This window comes from Gavia stellata, chromosome 11, assembly GCF_030936135.1.
Source record: "Gavia stellata isolate bGavSte3 chromosome 11, bGavSte3.hap2, whole genome shotgun sequence".
In the NCBI taxonomy this organism is placed as follows: Eukaryota; Metazoa; Chordata; class Aves; order Gaviiformes; family Gaviidae; genus Gavia; species Gavia stellata.
The window spans coordinates 17,383,843-17,408,116 of NC_082604.1; the positions used below are offsets into that span (position 1 = coordinate 17,383,843).

Genomic DNA, 24,274 nt, shown 5'->3' on the forward strand with positions numbered 1-24,274 from the left:
GCACGGACCCGCGGGCTCTGCCACGCCGCGCCCCACTGCACGGACCCCCAGATCCCGCTACACCGAGACCCATCGCACGGTGCCCGGCTCCCGTTGCACGGACCCCACCGCGGCGGACTCCACTGCGCGGACCCCCGGACCCCACCGCACCGCCCCCTGCTGCAGCCCGCCTCCGGACCCTACCGCGCCGCGCCCCGCTACACGGCGCCCGGACCCCCGCTCCCCATCGCGCGGGCCGCCGGTGCGGCGGGCATGGCATCCGGGAGCCGGCCCTGGGGGGCCCTGCTGCTGCTGCCGCTGCTGCTGCCGGCGGCGTGCCGGGCGGGCGGCGGGTGCGCGGGGGAAGGCGGCCCGCTGGAGCCCTTCGACGCGCTGTACGCCAGCGGCGTGGAGGCGTACTACGGCGGCGACTTCGCGGGCGCGGCGCGGTGCCTGGAGCGGGCGCTGCGCAGCCGGCGGGAGCTGCGGGCCGCGCGGTTGCGGTGCCGGCGGCGCTGCCGCGGGCAGGTGCGGTTGGCGGCGCCGGGTCCGGGCGCCGGCGGCGACCTGCCCTTCTTCGGCTCGGTGCTGCGGCGCGCCGGCTGCGTGCGGCGCTGCGAGGAACCGCGCCTGGGAGCCGCCTCCCGCCACCGCGCCGCCGAGGAGGTGCGCGCCGACTTCCAGCGCAGGGTGCCCTACAGCTACCTGCAGCGCGCCTACATCCAGGTAGGCACCGCCCGCCCGCCCCGTCCCTCCCAGCCGGCCCCTCCAAAAGGTTATCCTCTGTTCCATCCTCCCAAAACATCCCAGGTGTGCCCCCCCTTCCATCTCCCTCAAGCCGCCCAGGTATGGTGTGCCCGTCCCCCCCATTCTCACTGATGTCTACGGGCAGTAGCCATGGCCTTTTGCCGACGTGCAGCATGCTGGGTGACAACTCGGACTCCATCTAGCCTTGGCTTACCTGTGCTTTTCTTTCTTTGTTTTGGGGGAGGGATGTTTTTGTTTGTCTTCTGGTGTAACACAGTATAATTCAGAAAATAATTTGCCTTCGGTGGAGAGTTTGCAGAGAAAAGCCCCCAGACCCTCTCCCCCCCGGTAGCACCCTGATGCCCGCTGCCAGAGGTGTTGCCCTTTCAGACAAACTGAACTGATGCTCTGTTCCAGGAGTGGGGAGTGTGCATGAAGCTGGGACATATATAATGGGATGCTATGGGGTGCTATATGGGATGCTATAATCCCATACTAATGGGGTCTGATGATGTTATGTGAAATACTATGCATGACACTGTACAGTCAGTATTTAGCAGCCACTGACATCTCGAGTATTGTCCGCTTATCCCAGTAACTTCTGCCTTGTAGTTGTTACCTTCCCTGAGGAAAATGATGTTATTCTTTGAACTTCCTTGCCAAAAAGAAGAAGAAGAAAAAAAAACACACGAAAAAACCCCAACCCATGCCAGGATGGTTAATGGTATTTTTCTTTTAGTTCAAGACTTGTGCTCTGTCAAGCCGGATACCTGTAGTAAGTCTTCCTGTTCGTGACTAGTAAGGACAGAAACTGTGGGAATTTTATTTCATGCCAAGCTGAATGTTTAAAACATTTCTGGAACATTTCCCTCGGGATTTCTGCTTTATTTGAGCACACTCATAACCTTTTAGCTGCTATAGGCAACTTAATAGGTGAAGACCTGCACAGGGGAGCACGGGGAGGGTGATTCTACTGAAATCCATTTCCAGCTGGAGAAGCAGACGTCTGCCCTAGGCAGTGCCTGTGCCTGTGGTACAGTGCCTGCACAGCAGCAGAACAAGGAGGCAAAATCAGCTACTGCATTTTAAAACCTTTTGGAAAATCATACCTATGTTGCTTTTTCTGTACTTCCTTTTCTGTCATTGCCCTAACATCATTTTCACAAGTCAGGGACTAGAACTGCATTGGCTTAAACTCTAGTGTCCATGTGCTGCATAGAGTTTCTGAAAGAAATCCTGGGAGTGAACTGGGACTGTAATTTGGCTTGTATGCGATCCCAGTGAAGCTGGCAGAATTTTCCTGTGGTCCTTACCCTGAAAGATGCTCTGTGTAACGACACCATCTGTGGGAAGTGACACTAAATTTGCCGTGCTAAAAAATTAAGTGATTTCTTCTTCTGAATTCAAAGCCTTTCCCAGAGTCAGAAAGGTTTGCTCACATCAAGCTCACCGAAAAACTTTCCTTGGAATCCGGGAATGGGTTTTTTGTCTCCTGTTTCAGTAAAATCGATACGCAAAAATTTGGATGATTTGGGAATATGGTCTATTCTCCTGTTTCTGCTTATGCTGGGTCTGAGGTTTTTATTTTCCTCATTTAAAAATGCATTGTAAACTCATCAAAGCAATGTGGTGAAAACAGTCTTTTTTGTTATGTGTGACTCATCTTAATTTGCTTTTGCAGCATCTGGAGATTTTATTTTCATGCTAACACTTTGATTTTCCTGCTCTATTATGGAGTAGCGGATGTTCTTGCTATCTGCATGGATACCCAGGTTTCGGGCGCTGTAGCCAAGGGAAGCTACTCTTTGAATAGAGCTGTTTATGTTTTTAATACCTTTTTCTTTAACCCTTTCTGATGCTCTTGGGTTTTGTAAGCAGCACTCTGATAAGCTTTGTCCCGCAGAGCAACCTGTAGTGGTTTGTCCACATCCTCACCCTGCTGCTGCTGCCTGTGCGTGAGCTGTTCCCAGGGTTGCTCTTTTGATCTGGCTCAGTAAGTCTGTGCGCAGAAGCAAATCCCACATCAGATTTGCCTGCGCTTGCACAAAACATGAGGTCTAATGTCCAGCACTTACACACGTTTGGATGTCAACCATCCCCTCGTGGCAAGGCTGAGCTCCAGGGCTTTGGCATGTTCCCTGAGGGTTGGGATGCATCGGCACACGCACCCTCCAGGGAGACCTTTGCTGCAGCATCCGCTAAGCTTTTCATCTGAGAAGGGGAGCCGCAAAGCGGGGCTTATGCAGACCCCCTCTGCCTTGCTGTGGGCGCATGGGCAGGCTGCATGGCTCCAGGGGCGGCTGTTTGACCCCCCTGTTTTGGTCCTTGAAACCGAAAAGGAAATGAGATGAGGTTAAACATCCTGCTGCGAATACTCTCCGGCCCCTCCCGGGGCTGCGTGGGGAGGCCTGGGTGCTAGGCACTTGCGTGGGGCTGGACAGACCGCAGAGGTTGGTGGCATTTGTGGTTGGAGAGAGGAGGAGCAGCCTGGAATGTGCTTCCCACTCCTGCTGACCTCAGGCTTGTTTGTTTCTCAGGAGGGGAGAAACACATCCCTTCGGGAGGGAGTGACAGAGCAAGGAACAGATAAAAAAAAAATCGAAGGGTTTGGCTCTCGTGCAGTGCTTTGAAAAATGGTGCTGAATAAACATGAGCTAATCCTTGCAACACTCCTGTGGGGTATGAAAAGCAAAGGCTTTTAGTCCTGCTGGACAGATGCACAGGCCAAATGTTGGCCAGCACTGTGTGTGCCTCTGCCGCTTTTGGGGCAGCGGGGCCACCCCGTGTGCTGGGGCCAGTCTGGGGTCTCCCACTGCCTCCGGTCTCTCACTGCAGAGCAAGTGCCAGCACAGCGTGGCCCAGTCATGGTGACATGAATTAGTCTCTGCAGTGATTTGGTGGAAAACTGGTGTTAGAATTGGAGGTTTGGGACTTTATTTGCTGCATACTGGACTGTAGCAGCGGCTGCCCTGGGCTGCATTGCTCCTGCTTCTGAGCAGATGCTCAAGATACTCCTGCACAGAGCACAGTAGAAGTGCACGGAGGTGATGGTGTGGTTAGGTTAAATACCGATGGTTTCCCTCTGTAAGAACATGTCCCATCAGCCTCTAAATCCATGTCATCCTATCAGTTCCCTAAATTATTTCCTTATTTTATTTTTTCCCTCTGTACTTTTCTGAAATAGAAACAGTAGCCTTCTGAAGACCACTTCTCTGTTTCACAGATGTAATCTGAGTGGTTTTGGTGACTCTAGCATGATGTGAGGGGAGACTGCGGTGCACTGCAGGACTGGCACAGCTTGTAGATTCAGCTGAAGGTTTCTACGGACTTTGGGCTCTGGATCAGGCCTCTGAGGTTGACTGTAGTCTCTACAGAGGCTGTAGACAAACTGCTTTGAACAAGCAGCCCAAGTCCAAATCTGCTCGTAAGTTGTCTTTGCAGCTTCCGAATATGTATCGTAAGTAGGAAGACTCCTCCTTTTCCTAGGATAGCTGATGTTTTCAGGTAATTTAGAAATATACTGGGTACAGCTAGCTGAGGCAGTTCGATTGGGATGGGTTGTGAGAAGATGTGGAAACAGAGTTGAGAACATGGGCTTTAACTCTTGTAGTGCATGTAGCGGGCTCTCCAGCCCACACAGAAAAGGTCCTTCAGTGGGTTTCTGATGTCATGTCCCATGGGCAGAAGGGCAGTTTGCCTTATGCTGGTGGCTCTCTGCTGTGTGCTGGCTGCTTGGTCTTTGTTAGTGAAATACCCTCTAGGCTTGGCAGGTGGGTGTGAGGAGGATCTCTTTGGCGTCTTAAATATTTTATTAATGACATCCTCCTTGCTTTGCTGCCTTAGTCATCTTGTTTCTGTTAAAACCTAGCCTGCAGGCCATGATGTTTCTACCCTCTGCCCTTTTTTGGGGTTTTCTAGCTCTGAGAGCAAGTGGAGAAGGAGGAAACAACGTACACCGTGCAAGCATTTGCTGGCCGTGAGCTTTTGACTCAGTAGCCGTGTTGGAGCTTGCTGTCGACGATCTGCCATGAACCCTGTGACAGTGCATCACTTCCAGTCCTGGTGCTGACTTCTGCAAGTCAGTCTGGTCCAAATAGCAAGTAACCTGGAAAAGTTGATCACTGTATCAATTACAAAACCAGGTTTTGCTTCTCTTCTACCCTGCTAACCCATCCCTCAAGGTCTCTTTCCCTCATCTCATCTTGTTCCCAGCCACAGCCTCCCCGGCCTGTTTGCTATAGCTATAGCTAGTTTCCATTTTCTCTGTGTATGGGTGTGCTGCTCCTGAGCACTTGCTCCCATTTTGTAAATGCTGACTCACAATGGTCTCATCTTCCCACTTGCCTGCGTGCCCCGCTGCACATGGGTGAAGCACGGCAGGAATTGTACGTATGTAGTCTGTAACCACCAGCCTTGCATCTAGATGAGGAAAGGCCTTTTGGTCTGTGCTTGCATTTAAAGCAATAAATAAAAGAAGTATCCAGTGCATAGGACATTGCTCCTCTCTTAGTAATGTGAGATCTTAAGTAGAACAAAAGGTGCAAGAGTCCAACTCAGTCTTGCTTATTCCGTCTTTGTCTTGAGTTCCCCTGTGCCGTGTCTGAATTGTGCTTTGGTTCCATTATCATCAGGATTTCATGTGTTGCAAGCATAAAACAACAATGTTTAGGTTTTTCGTGTTGTAGGAGAGAGTGTTTATTTGTTCTTTAAAGTTGTTTCTTTTTAAAAAAGTCTTTTTCTGGTCATACAAACTTTATACGGGCAGCTTAATCTTTCTAGTGGTCTTGTTTGGGGAGAACATTGACTTTGCACTGTTAACATCTCTGCCGGGTCTTCCATGCTGCAGCTGATGGGGCAGTGCTGGAGGCACCGCTGGAAGCATGTCCTTGGGTCGCACCATGCTCTCCTGCCTGCCCATGCCACCAAGATCTCTGAAATGCAACACGGACACGATAATGACTTGATAAAAGACCATAGGAGAGAAAAAAAAGGAAACAGAGTGGGAGCCCAAAGTTGCAGAAACCTTTTCAATACAGATTATTGCCCTACTCTAGTTCTGCCTTTGAAAACTTCCTATTTATGGGAAACCAAGCTCAAGGGAGGAGACTTTGATATATAAAAATAGGCCTCTAACCACTCCAGACTGATCTTTCTATCTTCTGCCAGTGCTTATGTGAGCCTTACCACCAGTCATGCTTGGGCTTCTGTCTCTGAGTGACTGTAGCAAGCCTCAGGACGGTTGGTAAGACTTCTCCACCATTCCTTTCACCTCAAGTAACTACTCGCTGCTGCCCATCTCTATGCTGTTCCACTGGGCCAGAGTCTTTTGTCTCCTTGACAGACATCTGGATTACTTACTTAGGGGTCGCGGAGTAACTCTGGATTCACACCAATGTAGTTGCTTTGGGAATTTGGTTTGTTTTGCTCAAGGGCTGGTATTTTCCATGAATGTTTTGTTCTGTTTTCCTTCATGCTGCAATGCGTAGACTTAAGCAGATAATAGTGTCCTGTCCTGGGGTGAGCTGCAGCTTCTGGGGGAAAGGTGGTGATTTCACTTATGGCGTCTCATGCATAGTGACACAGAATAACTTGCAAAACCCCGCTACTTAAAAGTATTTGCAGGAGCAGCCTATTGATGCTATTTCTCACCACAGCCACCACCTGTCCTGTGAGGTCTGCCCGGTCAATTGGTCTTGTTTTCATAGGATTTATATGACACATCCCAGACAAAGACCTGTAGTAGAACTGTCAGATAATCATTATTATTTGGATTATTACTATTAGTGGTGTTTATTTATCTTTAATCTTGAGAATTGTTATTACTCAGATACTGGATAAATAAATAGATCCCAGAACTAATCTCTTGGAACGTCTCTTTATTTAGATTTTCTGAGAGAGCATTCCTAGTCCTCACCAGAGGGTAAATGTTAGTGCTCAGAAAGTTTAAATTATGTAGACAAAAATAAACTCAGTTTATGGGATGGAAAACTCTGAGTCTTGATGGTTGGGTCAGTGTCCCGGGTTTAGGGCAGAACTAAATATCCTGCCCTAAACCCGGGACACTGACCCAACTGCCCCTGCCCCTGTTTTTGCCGACCACTTCAAATTAAATGTTTCATTTTGAGTTAAAGCTATTATCAAAGAGGGAAAGAGGTGACTCAGTGGTTCAATACTGACACTAGCAAATGCACATGGTTTTTATGGTGAAGGTGAGCTAGCAGTTGAAACCAATGTACCAAGAATTACACTGGATTCCCTCGCTGTCTTCACAGGAGACGCGGGTCTTGACTTTTTGGACTTGACTCCGGGCTGGTGCTGTACTAAAAGTTAGACTAGATGGTTGTAGTGACTTTCTGCTGTTGGTTTTCTTTTTTTTTAATAAAGCAAATCCAAAAGTAAAAGTATGGTGCTTGTAGATTTCCGCATCGTTTCAACTGATAGTAAATTAGCACAGCCTTGCTCAGCACTGTTGTGAATCAGGACACAACCAATTAGTACAAAGTGGTCTTAGACTCACTAAGCTCATTTCATATAAGCTACTAATCAGCCATTTGATGGCCAGAGCTACTTTTTTGTCTTGCCAAGTTCCTCTTTCTCACCTCATAGCTATGCAGTCATGCCAGGGCTCCAAAATATACTGGCGGCAGGTCCCAGCCTGCAAAATTTCTCTGCTTTTTGGAGAAAAAAGGTAAGCCTGGGTTCCTCCTTATCCCTGGTGCTGTGGCTTGGATGATGGAGAAGACAGTACTGTGACTCACACGGTTTCACTGGGTCTTTTGAGGTCTTGATCTAAAGGCATCCCAATGCGTGAGCTAGGTTAACATCTGAACTTGGGAAAAACTGGTCGCCGATAGCACAGGAGAGCCCATTGGCTTTGGAGAACAGACTCCTGCTGCTGTGCTATAACCTGGAAACCTGCCCCTTCCCTGTTCTTTTATCTCCTTAGTTTCCTGTGGTTTTTTGCATCTTGCTCATCACTCATCTCCTGACGGCTTCCTCTCCTGGCTGCTTCTTGGCAGAGCCTTGCTGCTGAACTGCCCCATCCATGTGCCGTGTTGCACTGGGATTTGTTAAATGGCTTTTTGCGCTGCCTGCTAATTCTCATCCATACGTTCTAGCAAGCTCTGCTCTGGCTTCTGCTGAGTCCTTTTGTTGTCCTTGGCCACAGGAATAACTAATGGCAGCTGATAATGAACTGCATGTGAATGAGCAAGGCAATTTAGCCCTGCTAAGCAAACTTATGCCCAGTACTCACTAGCTGTGCCTGAGATTTCAACAAGGGTTATTCCCATCTCCTCGTACAACTGGTGATTTCATCGTGGATGGTGTGGGCAGTAATGAGAAACCATCGTGTCAGCAGCTGAGCCGTTTGCTGCCAACCTCCTGAGCGTTGCAGGAGCCCTGCTAGCAGGGCTCTGGGCTCAAGGCAGTGCTTGACATCTGGAGCAAGGGATTCAGGGGTTATTTATCTTAGTTTTTTCCTTTGGAGGTGCTATGAATTAGTCACTGTGATTGGGTTTGTTCCCGAGGAGTAGGGACCCCTGCACTCTGCACATGGCATATTTCCATGTGTGTAGTCTGGACCGAGGCCGGGCTGAGTTTGGATACATTGGTGTGAACCCAGCGTGACCCAGCTGAGGGCCGTGGAGTTTCTCTGCCTTTACACTGGGGAAACTGAGATCAAGATTTGGCCTGTGCTTTTTAACAGTAACTGATGGCAGGAAGAAGGGCGCGAAGTTCCCTGGATGCTTTTGTTTCCAGCCAATGTATTGGCAATAAGGTATTGACATTTTTATTTCTTGGCCGTAAGCTGGTGATGACTAATGAAAGCAGGGGGTCTGCCTGTGTGTGGGTTCAGGCAGCAAAGAGCTGATCCTCGTCAGCCTGTACCTCCCAACCAGTCCTACTTCTTTCCATGACAACTGGTCAGTTAAACAGACCCTCCAGAGCTGACGTCAAGGGTCAGGGATTTGGCCACCGAATAATTATAGCAACAAAAATAGCATCCCCTCCCCACCCCTTCCTTCCCACATGCTTCTGCCGAATCCCGGCTCATAAATGTCCTTTTTTTCCTTTCTTGGATGGGAAGCAAAGCCCACATGTATTAGCTGGAACATATGGCAGAGTTTGGCTGCAGCCCATCGGTTGTGAAGGCCAAACACTCGCTTGTAGCTTCTTGTTCACTTACTTAAAAAAAAAAAAAAAAAAAAAAAGAGAGAGAGAGAGAGAGAGAAAAACACGTTCTTTCAGGTTTGGATGAAAGGCTGAGTCTGTGCTCGTGCTGAGATGGTAAGCAGATAGGGTGCGGGACTGGACTGCACGCTGACCATGCTGTCAGGACGAGGAAGGTGTCCCCTTGCAGGGAGGAGGTGACAGGCTGGCCATTGAGAGATGGTCTGGTGGCAGATGCCACCGCCCTCCACTCCCTGCCCTGATGCTGGTTCTCAGGTCAGGCAGAGTTTGCAGATGGGCTGCTTGGGAGAATGGCATTAGCACCAGGGGCGCAGGGCAGCCGGGAGATTTTAAATCTGGGGTAGCCATGGGCAGGAGAAATTTCTGTCTTTGTAGCACTAAAGGTTTTATTAAGGGTGGGGGGAACAAGGGTGGGAGGTGGCAAAACCCCCTTGAATGAGCAGAAAATTAGGTGACGTCAGAACTGGACTGTCTGCACCACCAAAATGTACCTCTGTCTCCAGAGTTTCATGCCAAGGCACTAACAGCAGATTTGACAGGGGCTCCTATGGGAGAAACATTCAGTGCTCAAAAACTGGGATTTAGGTCCAAAGTCAAACTCATGTTTGTGCCTTTAAAAAACAGCTTGTTTCCACTATAGCAAACTGCATCCTTAGTGTATGGAGATCAGAAGCATGTTTTGGGGATGCTGTTGGCTCCAGGGAGCAGCATGAGGTGCTCTGCTGCTTCTCTCCCATCACTGGGTTTGCTCAGGGCGGTACGATGCTGTGTGCTTTCGCTCTCTGGCACGTGCGTATCCAAGCTATTTGTAGTGTTGTGAGTGTGGGTACCGCAGCACAGAGCTGGTGTAAGTGGGGTTGGACACAACACGAACATCAGGAATAGCTGTGACTGCAATAAATGACAATTGATACTAACGTACTTATGTGGCTGCTCGCTGACTCGCACAAGGCTGGTGGGTTTCTGCCCTGACAGAGCCAAACCTTTGCTTGCTGCCTTGCCAAGCAGCATTGCTCCTTCCTTTGCATGGAGAGACTTAGCCAGGTCCTCTGCTCCTCTTCGGTGCAAAGCCACCTTGGATCTGGCACATGCTCCTCTCCCTCCCAGCACACGGGGGTTTTGCAATGGAATTTAAAGAAAAAAGAGCAGAAAAATCACAAAAATTGTTGTTAGACACCAACATGCTGCTTTCCACCACAGTTTTTCCAAACCAGCTGCAGTGGTGGCCTTGATCTCACATCGTGTCCCTGCAGAAAGAGGAACCTGAGCTGGTGCTGTGTCCTGTCAAGGTTAGAGGCAGGAGCACTTGAATGCAGACGGCCGTCTGCCTGCAGCTTTGCTGCAAAAACAAAGGGTGGGCAAATCCTGCGTGAGAGTATTGCAGGTAGGGCACTGCCTAAACCCACAGCTCTTTGAGGTTGGGGCTGGACTCCCGAGGGTGTGATGGGGAGATGTGCTGAAGTTCATAGCCCAGGGCTGTGGGTGCAACTTCTTTTGAAGATGGAGCCAGCCGTGTTCCTTCCCAGAAGAGATCAGTGTGGTACAGAGAGCTTGGAAAATATCCTTCAAAATATTTGCTGAAGGTGTTGCTGTGACTGCCCAGGGACTGAGGCAGAGTCTGTTGGTTCCCTTGCTTAGAAAGCTCTGTTTTTAAAGTGGTTTTTGCCAAGGCACTGCCTGTTCTAAGGCTTATATACTTTCTGGGGCATCCGTGTCCTGAGTTACTCTGTCTCTTTGGAAACAGATGAGAAACTGCAAAGTTTCACTGAAATAGTCTGAAAGGAAGAACGCTGACTTGTGGTGCATTGCACTGTGCTGCTGCTGGAAAACACTCCTTCATCCAGGGCTGCCAGCCTCATCCAAAGGATCTGTGATTGAATAAAATAGCTTAGTGACTGGGAGGAAAGAGCATTGTGTCTTATCCCCATTTTTCTTACTTATAGAGCTGTGTAATAAGTGGATTTTCTTTTAAGCACTGATGTTCCTGAGATGCTTCATTGAACAAAACATATCGTTTTGTTCTTGAGAGTCTTTCTAGGGATAAAAATGGCAAAGGAGTCTTGGAGATGAGTAGGTAGGTGATAAGGCATTGCTTTTTTTTTTTTAAGGACCCTGCTAAACCTCATTCTATTTTAAGGAAGCTAGAATAATTTAAAAACCATTCTTTTCAGAGAGTTCATCTCACCATGTCCCTTTCAGGTGTGTTGCAAAGCATCCTACCTACCAGGACTGCTGGTCTCTGTGTTGCAGGGGCTGAGAACAGGCAGAAGTTGTCTTACGTGTGGGCAGCGCTGATCCCGGGGAGGTGTTTGCAGGCTCTTAAACAAGAGTTGTGGGATGCTCTGATCTTTGGAAGTGGGTAAGGGAAGGCTGTTTGTTTAGAGGGGACTCAAGTCGCTTTTGGAACAGGCTTTTATTGCTTGCTGGTATTCACAAGTGCTGCTGATCCCTTGTGAGAGCAGGAGCTTGGGACAGGGTTTGCTCAGCCTGAGCGAGTGGTGCTGGGGCACCTGGCGCTATGAGTTACTGCGCAGAGTCAGCACGCTGTGCGGAGGCACCTCGGGGTGCTGCGGTGACTGCAAACCCCTGTTGTGAGCTGCTGGGGAAGCTGGTCTGCAGTCTCGCAGGGACTGCTCCAGCACTCCCACCCCCGGGGCAGGCAGAGGGTACCCACCCACCCAGCTCTGTGCAGCAGTGAGGCTGGCTGGCATGGTGCAGAAGGGGTTAAGTCCCCCCAGGTTGTCTCCAAATGGGCCCAGCTGGGAAAAGAATGGGCCAAAATACAGCCCCCAGCACCAGCATTGCTGGTGTTGGTGTGGACTGGGGCACCTGACGGCAAGCACAGCCTCCCCAAGCGGACAGCATGGCAAGAATTGAATTGCTCTCCTTTGGTCAATTCTGTTCCCTTTGCTTTAAATACTAATGTCTTTTGGCAGCTGGTAGTTGCCCTCATCCCTTGGTTGGCAGCCTCGCTCCGGTTCCTTTAACATAAGCGTTGCATCCTGATGTCCAGGTGCTGGTGGCTCCAGGCTGCTTCTCCAGAGTCGGCGCTCCAAGGTCAGTCGCGGACTCGCTGGCTGTGACTGCCCGTTCGAGTTTGTCTCTTCTTCCAGCCAGCCACCTTGGCTCACTAGGGTACTGCTAATAAAACTTGATTTCAGACTGGATCCTTTTACAAGGCAGTCAAATAGCGAATAAAACAGCAGTGCGCTGCTTTAGGAAGCAGAGTTTGTCCACTCAGCAGCTGTCAACTGCGGGGCCCTTCTCTACAGCCCAGAGCTACCCCGGTTCTGGTAGCTCTCTGTGAGCATGTTCTGCATGTTGTAAGGATGCAAAGGACATACTGAGGCTCCCGCCCTACTTCACATCAGGCAGTCAGCTCCAGCAGTGTCCACACAGCTTTGCCTCTCCAGTTTGCCTGTGTCTGAGCTGCCCGTGCACCCTGCCAGTCCCCTCTGCCCGGCTGCTGTGGGAGACCCAACAGTGCCCTGTTTTATCTGCGTGTGCATCCTCTGAGCAGTCATTCAGTTCCAGGCAGCTAACCCTGTTTGCTGCAGAGCTCCTTCCCTGGGTAATGTCCATACCTGGCCCATAGCCTTCAGTTGGGTTACAGCTGAAGCCTGGCTTGGGCAGGCTTCATGCAGCACTTTCACCTGCATGGGGGAGCTGAAGGTGTTGCACCCCTGGCTCCCATCAACATGTTCCTCGCGCTCTCCTGCCGCTTCTTGTTTCTGTGTGTTGTGCTTTCCTGCCCATCCTTCCTGCTGCTTGGTTTGCCCTTTGCCACTCAAACTGCCTGAATCTTTCTTGCTGTGACCTGAGCATCCCTAGACCTAACTCACCACCGTACAAAGGGGCAGACCCTATACATACACAGTGCTTTAATGCTGGATTAGAGTCTCATTCCAGTAGCCTCAATGACTTGGGTGTAACTAAGGCACAACATGCGACATCTGTGCCTGGTTTTTCCCCAGTGCTGGAGTGGGTAGTTCAAGCCTGGATGATGGGAAGGCTGCAGTGAGCAGCGTGAGAGAAGGTGCTTGGGGGAAGCAGCTCTGCAAGGCAGTGGTTTGCAGAGGACAAGGCTTGTAGCTCCCCACCTGCCTCTGACATGCAGGAAAGTTTTCCAGTTTTGGCAGCTGGACTCGCCAGTGTGACAGCTGAAGCTCTGGGAGTTGAACTATTCTATGATTCTTTAAATGTTCCCAAACTCAGGTCTGAGCTTAGCAAAAGAGATTTCCCCATTTTGGGGGACTCTCATTCCAGCCTTATTACTGTTTGGGTTTTAGATGTTCAACCAAGCAGTCCTTGGAAAATGATTTTTGCACTGTAGCACAAGGCTTCCCACAGCAGTGTTTTTAACTCCAAATCACTGTTATTTTAATCAGTGTACTTCTGTTCTCCAAATCTATTTTTGGATCCTTGGTGTGAAATCTAGCTAGATTATAGACTCCTAAATAAACCATTTTTAGCCTTTAATGTTTTATGAATCAAACCAGATCAGGCAGAGAGATCTGAATAATCATTTGTCTGGACTTTTCTTTAAAGTTACAGCACTTAAAACTGTCACTGACCTGCCTGTAATCAGTGTGCTCAGTTGTCTTGGAAAACTCAGTGTAGAAACCATACTGTCCTTCATGATGCTTTTGAGAAGTATTAGATAGGAAAGGTTTGCGTGCTTCAGGCTTATTGTTTACATTCCTATTCCTTTGCTGTTATTTTACGCAGTGGATGTTACAGTTCAGCTCCCAAGTGGAATTGTCAGCGGAATCAGGAGGTGGAGCCATGCTCAGAAAGGGCTCCAGGTCCTTAGGGATCTTCTGTGCTTCTCTTTAGGGTTGCTTTGGTATTGCAGCCAGCCTGTGCTGAATGGCAAAGTCCTGCTAAGTAGGATTGACAGTCGTGCTCTTGCATGCTCTACGTGTGCATCATAGGCTCTTCTCACGGCGCAGCTGTACATGGAGCTGGGCTGATGAACAGGAAAACTCTACTGGTGTTTGCCTGTGCTGCACACCTGAGATGGGAGGGACTGCTCAGGTGTAAGGGCCAGCAATGCTTGGCCCCGTGAGTAAGGGATTATTTCACTGGGGTAAGAATGTACTCAAGCCTAGAAAGAAGCGTCTTTGGGAACCGATCAGGATTACTGTACCAAGTGAAGCAGTACACTGGTGTAGCTATCAGTGCTTCTAGGTGCCACAGTACAGCTGGGTCAATAGTGCGTTATATGAACCACTTCACTGTCCATCTTATTTAAGCTACTTAATGCCAAGTTTGGAGGTTATCCTCTACTATTGAGGGAGGAGAGCTAAGGCCAGACAGCTGAGCTCTCAACCATATTTAATTTTGCTCTGTTTGCTCTTGGGGCCTGGGGTAGGAAAGGTAGAGTTTGGAGAAAGACAAGGAAGGGAGAAGCTGCTTCTCTTTTCATGGTGTTTCCTATGTGCCAGGAGGACCATCAGGTCTTTTGGAGGTTATCCTTGTAGATTCTCCTGTTGCAAAACTGCAGTAGATTTAGGCTGTGCTATACTGTGCCTTTTATGTGCCAGCAAGCTTTGCCCTCTGCTCTTATAGACGCTTAGTGCTTTAGCAGTCCTGAGCATGGAGAACTAGACCTGCTTTTACTTAGCATTAGGAGTCATAAAGCAGTGCTCAGCTATCTCTTGTTTCAGAGCCAGGATGCTGCTCAATACATGTGGAGACTTTGTCCCGCTGCTGACCAGTGACAACAGAAGGATGTCAGTGCTAGGAATTTCAGGCAGAGGTATGTACCAAATGCTGCTGAAAATAGCATGGTTTTGAGCCTCCTGAGTTACACACTTTGTTCTTGGTCCATCCTGAGGACAACTGCTTTGACTGCCAGACTGCACTGTAAGTTGGTGATGGATTTAGCAGTGTCCTCACAGGTGTCTGGATTTGAAATCTGGTGATATTAGCAATAAAACTTGCAGTTTTATACTCTGTAACGGCATAGGTGTATCTGTCCTTTAATCTGAAAGCACTGAGCTGGAGGTTGTTAGTATAAATGGAAGGGAGTGTGACTTAATTTATGCAGAAAGAAAAAGAGTTAGCTGAATTGGTACCTATACTTGTGTGGACTTACTTACATCAGTTCTAATGGCTCGTGTTGATGCCTGATGACTTACTAAAGCACAACTGCATTGTGCATTGAACCATGTATTTTGAATCCAGCATGTTGGGTTTTCATTCTGCACAGCTCTCAGGTGTGATCTGGCAGACCTCATGCTTATATGTAGCAACCGCCTGATGGTCCCGACTGTGTTTTATTTGGGAGCGTGTGACCCAGACAAGTGCTGCTGTGGCCACTAGCAACAGTTTGTGAGGCAGGACAGAAATGGCTGGGTTTGGTCCAGCCCAGCACTCCATGCCCTGATTTGCCTATCTGTGGAACGAGTTTGATGTGCAGTAATTACACACCAGGCACTTGGCATTGTAAGACATAACGGACATCGCGTGTTTGGAGAGTGTCAGATGCACTGCATGATGTCTGTGCACTGTGAGTGAGCTCCGACGGGAATAGCACGCATAAACAGTAGCAGATTAATTAAAGATGTCCTGTACTGCCAGAGAAAAGCCCAATTATGGAAGCTGTTTGCTCAGAGTCAACAGTGCTGCCTGGCTTATTAGCAGAGCATGAGCTAACTGTCCTCTCAGTGGAAACAGGTCATACAGGAGTATGAACAGTCACAAATGTCCTACGTATGAAAAAGGAGACATACATGACAGCCACGCATGTCTCGGACAGGTCAGCTTCAGACATGACCCTTCATTAAAGCTCCGTCTCAGGGAGCAGTACAGTGTTTCAGCGGCACAGGACTCCATACAGTAAACATTTGTGGTTAGATATTCCTTAGCACCTTTGCAGAGATCTTTTTGACTTTGGGACCTTCAGTATATTTTATTCCAGATGTTTTTCCCTGAGCTGCTGCTGTTTAAAGGGCCCTCAAAACCTGATGACATCCCAGGGATCTGGGGGAAATTGAGCATCTCAGGTGAGTGGGAGCCCTAAATTATTACCAGGCTGCGGAATAATGGTCCTCCTTGTTTTGGGCCTTTAAAGCCTGATAGGTTCACTGTAGGAAATGTGACCCAGGGAGTTTGTTTGGAGTGGTTTCTGAGTTACAAACACTTTCTGGTTGGGACCTGGACTGAATCTGGAAAGCCAGCTGCCTTGTCCAGGGGCAACAGCTTTCATTTCACAGAGCAGGACGCATCTGGCTGAGGATGAAAGGTAAAGTGGGCGTCCTCAATGTCCTGAACCCAATCCTATCCCTCTGTCACATCACCACACCATGCCATAAATCCCATCCCACCATCACGTCACAAATTCCCCTGGGAACCTGCTCTGCACACCTCTGTATGTCTTTCTGTTGAACCTTATCAGCAAAGCCCCTACAATCAGCACGAGCTAGTGCAAGGAGAGTCAGACCCATCTTCATAGCTCAACCAGCCATGGGGCTGAGCAGGGCTGACAGCTCGTCCTGTCTGCAGCTGTGCTACTTGAGGAGAGTTGCTGAGAGTGACTTTCCCTTTGCAGCAAGACTTTATCTATTTTTCATATTGCTTTGCTTTAAAAGGAAAAAAAATCACTGCTGGAAAAATAATTATTTCAGTACCCATTGAGAGTTTTTTGGAAAGTCGATATTATACTTAATTTCAAATCCATGGAGTGAACTGTAATTTCAGCTCTGAAGCATGTTTCAGTTTATCTTCCTCACATGGGAGAGTCAAAAGAGAAATGTAAGTGGGAAAAGTGGGGCAGCGAACAGAAACAGCAGAGGAATCAGGGGAAATGAGTCACAGTGTCAAATGTGCTTGGCAGACTCCTGTGCCAAACTGGAGGAGGAGGTCATGGAGATGCTGTAGTGTTGCGGGGCACTCACCTGTAGCAAGTTTTGAGGAGGATGATGGGTTTGTTTTGTTTTGAAAGGAGGAACTTGCAAAATGGTTGGATTTGAACTTCTTTGTACAGAAAACTGGAGCAAGAGTTCCTGCTGGGACCGAAGCAGCCAGGCAGGCTCCGCTGCGGCTGGGAAAGAGGGAGCTGATGGTAATATCTCGCAGGATCTCGACCCTGCACAAAGCAAAAGGCTGTCATTCCTGTCTTTTAACTTGTCAGGTATCTTGTCTGTGTCATGGTTTTGAAGGCCATGTAGCTTTGCTTCCACCCCTGTAAAGCCTGTGTGCCAGGTGTCTGGCTGTCACACAGGGGATTTGGTCCTTCCCCCAGCAGGGACAGGTCCTCCAAGGCAGGTAGCCGGAGAGGTTTAACCAGCGTTGCTCTTTGGTCGTGCGCGTTAGGTTTTCCAAAATTTGGTAATTGTTTTTTGTCTAGATCCCGCTAGAAGATTTCATATTTATTATAACCTTTCTTTTGTAGGGCATTGGTCTTCAGCAGCAAGCATCAACACATGTCTTTTCTGAACTACAGTTACACGTATTGTTAGAGAAGAAAATTCGCAACGGAGCTGATTAGTCGTTTGATGGCTCCCACGTTAGCAACTGGGAGCATCTTAGCCTGTTCATAAACACCCTTTCTGCTACAAAGTGAGGATTTCCAGGAGCTTCTGGCCTTTGCTTTAGCAAAAGGGATACACTTACCTGGCATGTGATGCAGTACCCCTAACTCTGCTTTACCTGAGACATACGTCTTTGTATCCAATTGCACAAGTGTTGGTATATTAAACCGCTCTGTGATGTCTTCCGCAGAGCTGTGCAGGGAGTCTTGTGGATTTGGGAGATCTCAGAGCTTGCTTGTGCATATGCACTCGTGTGCACTCATGGGGGCAGAGCTTTAGGAAAGAAAATAGCAGTGGTATTCCTTGAATCCTTCAGAGTTCCCCACTGGAAGAAAACTTGGCAAAAATATGGCATCCTGAATTTGTAAATGTTTGCTTCTTTGTTCACATTTGCTCATATCCCCGGAGGAATGAAGTCATTTATTTGATTTGCCCTGCTGCTTCATACTCCTACTTATGAATGGTAGGGAACAAGACGGGGAGTATGAATAGCCTGGCCACATGTGGTTTTGAAAGACGTGTTCGCTTGCACATTAGTGTCCGAATAGAGTAGCTGGCTCTGAAATCCTATCAGTAAGGCTTTTGAGTAACTTAAAACCTTTCTAGTAGATGCTTAGAATTTCTTCCACTCTGACATCGTGTAAGCCCCCGTTGAAGTTTCATTACCTCAGTAACCACAGCCAAGCAGCCAGCATTTTCACTGAAACATTCCCCACAAAGGTCTGGATTCACTTTTTTTTCCCTTTTTCCTTGAATGCAGAGCACAGCTTATTGTAGTTTAAATACATGGTAGAAGGCCAAGATCACATATAGATCTGGGTGGCAGATTTGCTAAAGATGGAGTATGAATGTGTCTTGTCCCCTGGCTACTTCTGTGCAACTCTGCACTAAATATGGAAGATGACCCGTATAATTTTCAGTATAAGTAGGATATTCAGTGCTTTCTTTAGAGTAGCTTATAAAAGACCAGTCCCAAACAGCTGCTGTTTCATGGGCCGTTCTTGGTATTTTCCATGCTTTAAATAACTCCAGAGCTTCGTGTCGTGCCCTGGTGGGAGCTTTCCCCACTTTGTCTCTAGAAGTTGTTCCGGAGGCTCATGTGATTCACCACTGGGTTAGCAGGGCATCGTGGCGCGGGCAGTCACAAGATTTCTCTATCACTCCTTCTCCCAGTGCAGGTTTCTCAGCAGAGGGACTTCAGCCCTCCCCAGAATGGCACATGTCCTCCTCAGCGCGAGCGTCCCCTTCCCATGTTCACCACCGAGCCCCATCAAGGTTGCTTCCAACCTGACTCCTCCTGCTACTGGTAACGTAGACCAGAAGAGTTACCCAGGAACAAAAAATGGGGTTTTTTTCCCAGCTTTTTGTCCCAGCTGGTTTCACACCAGGAGACAGTGACAGTGTGTGCCACTGCCATGTAGAGAGCCTAAGATCTCCTCTAAAAATTTCCGGCACACCTCTGCCAGCAGCCAATACGCGGAGGTGCTGAGGACTTTTTCTCGCTGTGGGATACTGCTAGGACTCTTTAGTATTGGGAAAGATTTTAATTTTTGACCTTCTTTCCCCCTTTTTTTTTTTTGAGTGGCCTGACCCCAAACAGCTGAAATCAATGGCAAACTGAACATGAAGTGAAAAAGTTTTTGGTTTGAACCCCCTGAACTTTTAGTCTAAATCCAGTCAAGTTCCACTTGCAGATGCTTGGAGAGAGGGAAAGGAAAAGACCTTTTTAGACACCAGGCAATGCATTGTATGTGTTTCCCCAGACACTCTAATTTTCAGGGTTTTTTTTTATTCATACACCTATAAAATTAAGGGATTATTTTCTTTGGCACAAGATCATGCCTATTTTCAGAAGCATCCAGAGCTGCTCTGAATGCTGCAGTTACTGCTGCTGGGGGAATCGGTGCCAGGCAGCTGCTCTTCATTTTTAGGGAATTTAAGAAAAGTTCATAGTGTTTAGCTGGTGTTTTATGTTTAGTAAAGCCTCTGTTTTCTCCCTCAGTGGTTCATTAATCACATTATTTGTTGCTTAAGCAGCAAGGTAGGAGTGAGACAGAAGTGATTGATGTTATTTGGTCATATCTGATACAAAGTTCTTGGTGTACAAAAAAGATGAGAAGAATTCTCGGTCTTGAGAAAGAAAAGCTGTTACTTCTCTCTGTGCTGTGGGGGGTCCAAGGCAAGAAGCTTACCTTAACTGAGCAAATAAGCACACAAAGCTCATCTAACAGCTTTCCTCTTTCACGGTGGCGATGGCTTTTTTTTTCTCCAGCTAATGATTTTTTCATGTGTAATCTGCACAGAGCCAGTGTGTGGTTCCGCTCTGTGCTAGCGGATGGGAGGCTCAGAGCCAGTAACAGGCGCACAAACTTCTGGAGCTGCAGTGCAAGCCTGCAGTGCTTGCACTGACATGGGAGATAAATTACTGAGAGTGTACAAGTTCAGCAAGGTGAAAGGAGGAACGAGATTTCTCTGCTTTCAGTTTGTGACTGTGGGCAGAATCTGCCAGGCGTCAGACATGCACCACCCCAATAAAATGAAAATATATGAGGCTAGAAATTTGATCATGTGCTTTGTCACAGATCACACCACGATTTGTTAGAATTATTCAGTTTAGAAGACTAAAAGGCCCCAGTAAATTGCCTTCCATAGAACATGCGAAAAAAAAAAAAGCAATGTATGACAGAAGGGTAGGAATGGCAAATGGACTGGCAGGGCTGCTCTATGCCCTGCTCCGGACACTATGGGTCTCTCCAATGACGTGAAGTCCATCCCTCTTTCTTCATTTTTAAATTTATTTCAGTCATGTAGGTACAGCTGTTCAAACTCATGTGCTGGTGGGAGGTTTCGCTCTACACGTTTTCATTGCAGATAACTGCAGAAGGAAGAAGGCTTCACCGCACGGTGGGGATTGGGCTGAACTGTGTGTGTTGGCAGGTGGACAAGAATTGTCTCTTCATGAGCAAGCTGTGAATGTTTGGTCTGAACTTGTGGGGCAGCAGGTGTGAATTGCCGCCTGCAATTCATGTTGGGATTCTTCTGATCTCCTTCCTGCATCAGATGATATCTGGTTCATCAGTGCAGCCACTTATTTCCGCCCTGTGCTTCTGGTTAGACCTAACCAAATCCACAAGTGGGGTGTAAGGGGGAAACAACTCCTGGTCTTTCCTTAATATTGCCAGGATGGAGGTTTGCCATGTCTTTCAGTGGATGCTGACATTGCCACCGGATCCTCTCTGTCTGCCTCAAGTGTGATATGCGGTGGAGAGGGCAATGAAACCATTTTACCATAAAAGCTGTAGTGCAAGAGCTGCTTCCCCGAGACAGCTGACATTTCACACTCCCTACTGAGAAAGTCTTGCTGTAATCTGCTAGATAAGGAAAGTATTTTTATTTCACTTCCGAATACACTGCTTGCTAAGAATCTGGCTGTGCCACAACTGCACATTTTTGCAAGTTGAGGAGGAGGCTCTCGGTTACCACAGATGCTGGTCTTACGCCCTTACAGCTTGCTGAGTCAAGCAGATGCAGCCCAGAGATGATGTAGGTTGCATCTCAGACTTTCCAGGTTTTTCCACTCTTGCAGACCTCCCAGTTGGTCATTGTGGTTTCAGCCAAAAATAGAATTTAAGGGACTTGATTCATCCTTCAGGGAAAGAGCAGAGGAAGGACCTGGATTTTTATGTCTTTTCCATGCAGGAAGCATGGTTGATCCTATGGCTTCACGAGCTCATCACCTGAAGCCCTGCAATGTATGGAATCCGGGAACTGCTCCCAACTCTTAATGCCTCACTGGGATATGGGGATTGCTGTACTGGCACTGTGTCAATGGAAACGATACTGAATAGGTCAGGGTAGAAACACCAATGTGGCTTTGTCTGGAAGGTCGCAGAATGGTCCAGACCCTCACTGAGAACGATTTGGTCAGATAATTTTGAAAGCAGGAGCCTGCAGTTTGGTGTCTCATCCCGTAGGAGAGCAACTAAGTAAGTTTTCAGAAGCCCTGAGCACTGACAGCTGCCGTGAACCTCACGCTGAAGTTCCAGAGGCAAACGCTGGCATTGGTCTCTTGGAGAGCTGATCGCCTTCTTGCTTCAGCCTTGGGGTGTCAGGACTCTTTCTGGCTGTGATGTTTCAGGCTGTGACGCTGGCTGCTGTGGCACCTGGAGCTGGGAAATCTTGCTGGGCTGGGAAGTTACTGTGGTGCTGATTCAGAAAGGCAGATGGAGAAGATGCTAGAAGATGCCTATGGTGTGACATTTGTCCAAAAGAGATTATTTCCGGGAAGAGAGTTGCTATACTTCTTTCACAACTTCAGTTATAAGCAACCAACCTGGAACGGAGCCTGGAAAATGTAAAGTCTCATCGGCTTTTTCATTCTTGGTCGTACACAGTCTCTTCGTCTTGGCCCTTGAGAAAGAGCAGAGGTCTGGTTTATTTTCCAGCTCACAGCCAAAGCAGACTGGTCTCGTGGAAACTGGATTCTTGCAGAAGAAAAATGTAGAGGGTGTTGGTTTGTTTTCTTTGCCATTTATCTTGCTGGAGAAGAGGAGGTGAAAGATTGGAAATGAGGAAGGTATATCATCCCCTAATTATTGTGAATTGTCTAGTGTGTTTTGGGATGAATCCCAGTTTCCTTTGGTTATTTTTATCCTAAAAGGTGTGAAGTGCTAATCTGAATTTCATCAAGCAACTTTTTGATGCTTCTCATGCAATAGATGCTTTAGCTAAAATGTCCCAGCATGAGGAAACAATCAGAGGCTTTATGGGCACTCTGGGGGAGAGCAGTAAATTAGGCTGAAGCTTGAGGTACCAGCCGAGGAGGAGGCTGATGAAGGCAGTGGCGTACGAGTGGCTGCCTGCCTGTGTGTAAATCACTGCTTTTGCACTACAGATTGATTTTCTGCTCCTGTGTTTTCAAAGATAGCCGTGACTTCAGTCAAGCAACTTACTTTCATCTACCTCTTTTCCGGGTCTATACCATTGGGTTCGGTAGGGTGCCAAGGAGCAGCACGAAATCAGAGGTGACATGCTGCCTGGCCAACACAGGGCTCTCTTGACTTCTGGTTCCAGGAGGAGGCAAAGTTGGAAGAGAAGCAGTTTCTCACCTGGAATTTCCTGTTTGGGTGCTGGGAAGGTTGTTAGGGATTCCAATCTTAATTAGGATTTCTCTGTTTCAATTAAGTTCCCTTCCAGATAAACTCGAGCCCCGTACCAGATGTGTCATAAACTCTTCCCTGCAATTCTGCTCCTTTGAAGCTCCTCGCCATAACAGACTATGGACATGCAGTGCGGAAACCACAGTTGGATTTTCTAGTGAGAAAACCTATTTGTCCCAGGTTTTTTGTTATTGATGTTGTTACTCTTAGTAACATTGTGTGCACTAGAAAACAGATGATTAATGGTATGGTGGGAGGGGAGGTTTGTTTTTGTTTTTTGTTTTTAGGCAACTGAGACAAGAGCAGCTGTATCCAGTTAGAATAAAGGTCCCTAAGAGTGGCCAGCGCTGGGCACTCAGGGAAGGACAGAAGAACAGTGAAAATGTTGTGACACTTGCCTCAAATGCTCACCCAGCCTCCAGAACTTGTGGCTGTGGGGCAACCTAGATCCGAGTTTGGTGTCTGGGCCTGTGAGAGCCTCCACTGGATTTTTCCTCTATGAATTTGGTTGCTTTTGAACTTCCATAAAGGTTTTGCATCCACTGCTCCTTCAAAGTGTAATGATGCTCAGCGTAAAGACTTGCCACCTTGCCTTTGGTCTGAAATTGTCACCTCCTCCTTCCTATTACTGTCCCTCATTGCAATGTATTTATTTATTGGTGACTCAGTCAACTCCTTCAGAAGTCAAACAGTTCTTGAAAAAACAATAAAAAAAAAGGGGTGGTGTCTCTGTGTAGGTGATGCTATTTAAATTGTCCTTTCGTGCAGATGATTGACATATAGATTTCTGTGCCCTATTAATAACGTGCGTGTGTATTTGTGTGGGGGAAGTAGGCAGGATGGGGAGGTTGGTGGGGTGGAGGGGTCCACACAGGGGCAGTGTGGGAAAATCAAAATGCCAGGAGAAGGCTCTGTGGTCCACCTGACGAACCCACAACAGGGACTGCTGGGAGCTGGAACTGGGCAAGTTCAGAGCACAATTAGGATGCTTATTTCTAATATTGAGGGCAGTTAGCAATTGCAGTGCTTCATTAAGAACTAGGGCAAATCATATGTCCTGGGAAGTTTTCTGGACTAAAAGTGCTCACAATCTTTTAGAAATTGAAATTAATTCTGCAAAGTCATAGATTTGTGCGAACGTTGGGTTGGGAGGCACTTTAAAAACTTACCTGGTCCAACCACCTGCTGTGATTATGTATTTTTAAAATCTTCCGGAGAAGGACAATTCCAAATTCCCAAAGGAAAATGTCCCCGAGATTGCCTATCCTTGAAGTTGGGATTTTTTCCCCTGATAGGTAGATAAACATTTTTGCATACTACAAACTAAGCCAGTGGATAGACCCTAATAAATATAGAGAAGTATTCATCACCTTTCTTTTTATGTATCAGCCTTTTACACATTTGAAAACTGTTTTCAGCTCCCCTCTCAGTTTTTTCAATTCTATCTTGAGAAAACCCCTGCTTTGAGCCCTCCCTTCTGAATCAGACCTTACAGAGCTGTTTTCTCTATTTTTTTTTTCTTTTTTTCTTTTCCCCCCACTCTGCTGAACTCTGTTTAGCTTGTGTTCACTTTTCCCAGAGCATAGACTGCATTTCTTGCTGCTTGTGTCCTGCTGTGGGACTGTTAAGACTGATGCTATTGTGAGATATGCTGTTTGC

General features: G+C 47.8%; 1 protein-coding gene across 1 annotated transcript in view; it reads left to right on the top strand.

The window, feature by feature from the left end:
* Positions 1–252: 252 nt before the first annotated feature.
* P3H2 (prolyl 3-hydroxylase 2) overlaps positions 253–24,274 on the top strand; it is a 71,538-nt gene continuing 47,516 nt past the window's right edge. The window contains exon 1 of the mRNA XM_059822487.1: positions 253–705. Within this exon, the coding sequence (XP_059678470.1) occupies positions 253–705 (453 nt within the window). The remainder of the gene's footprint in view (positions 706–24,274) is intronic.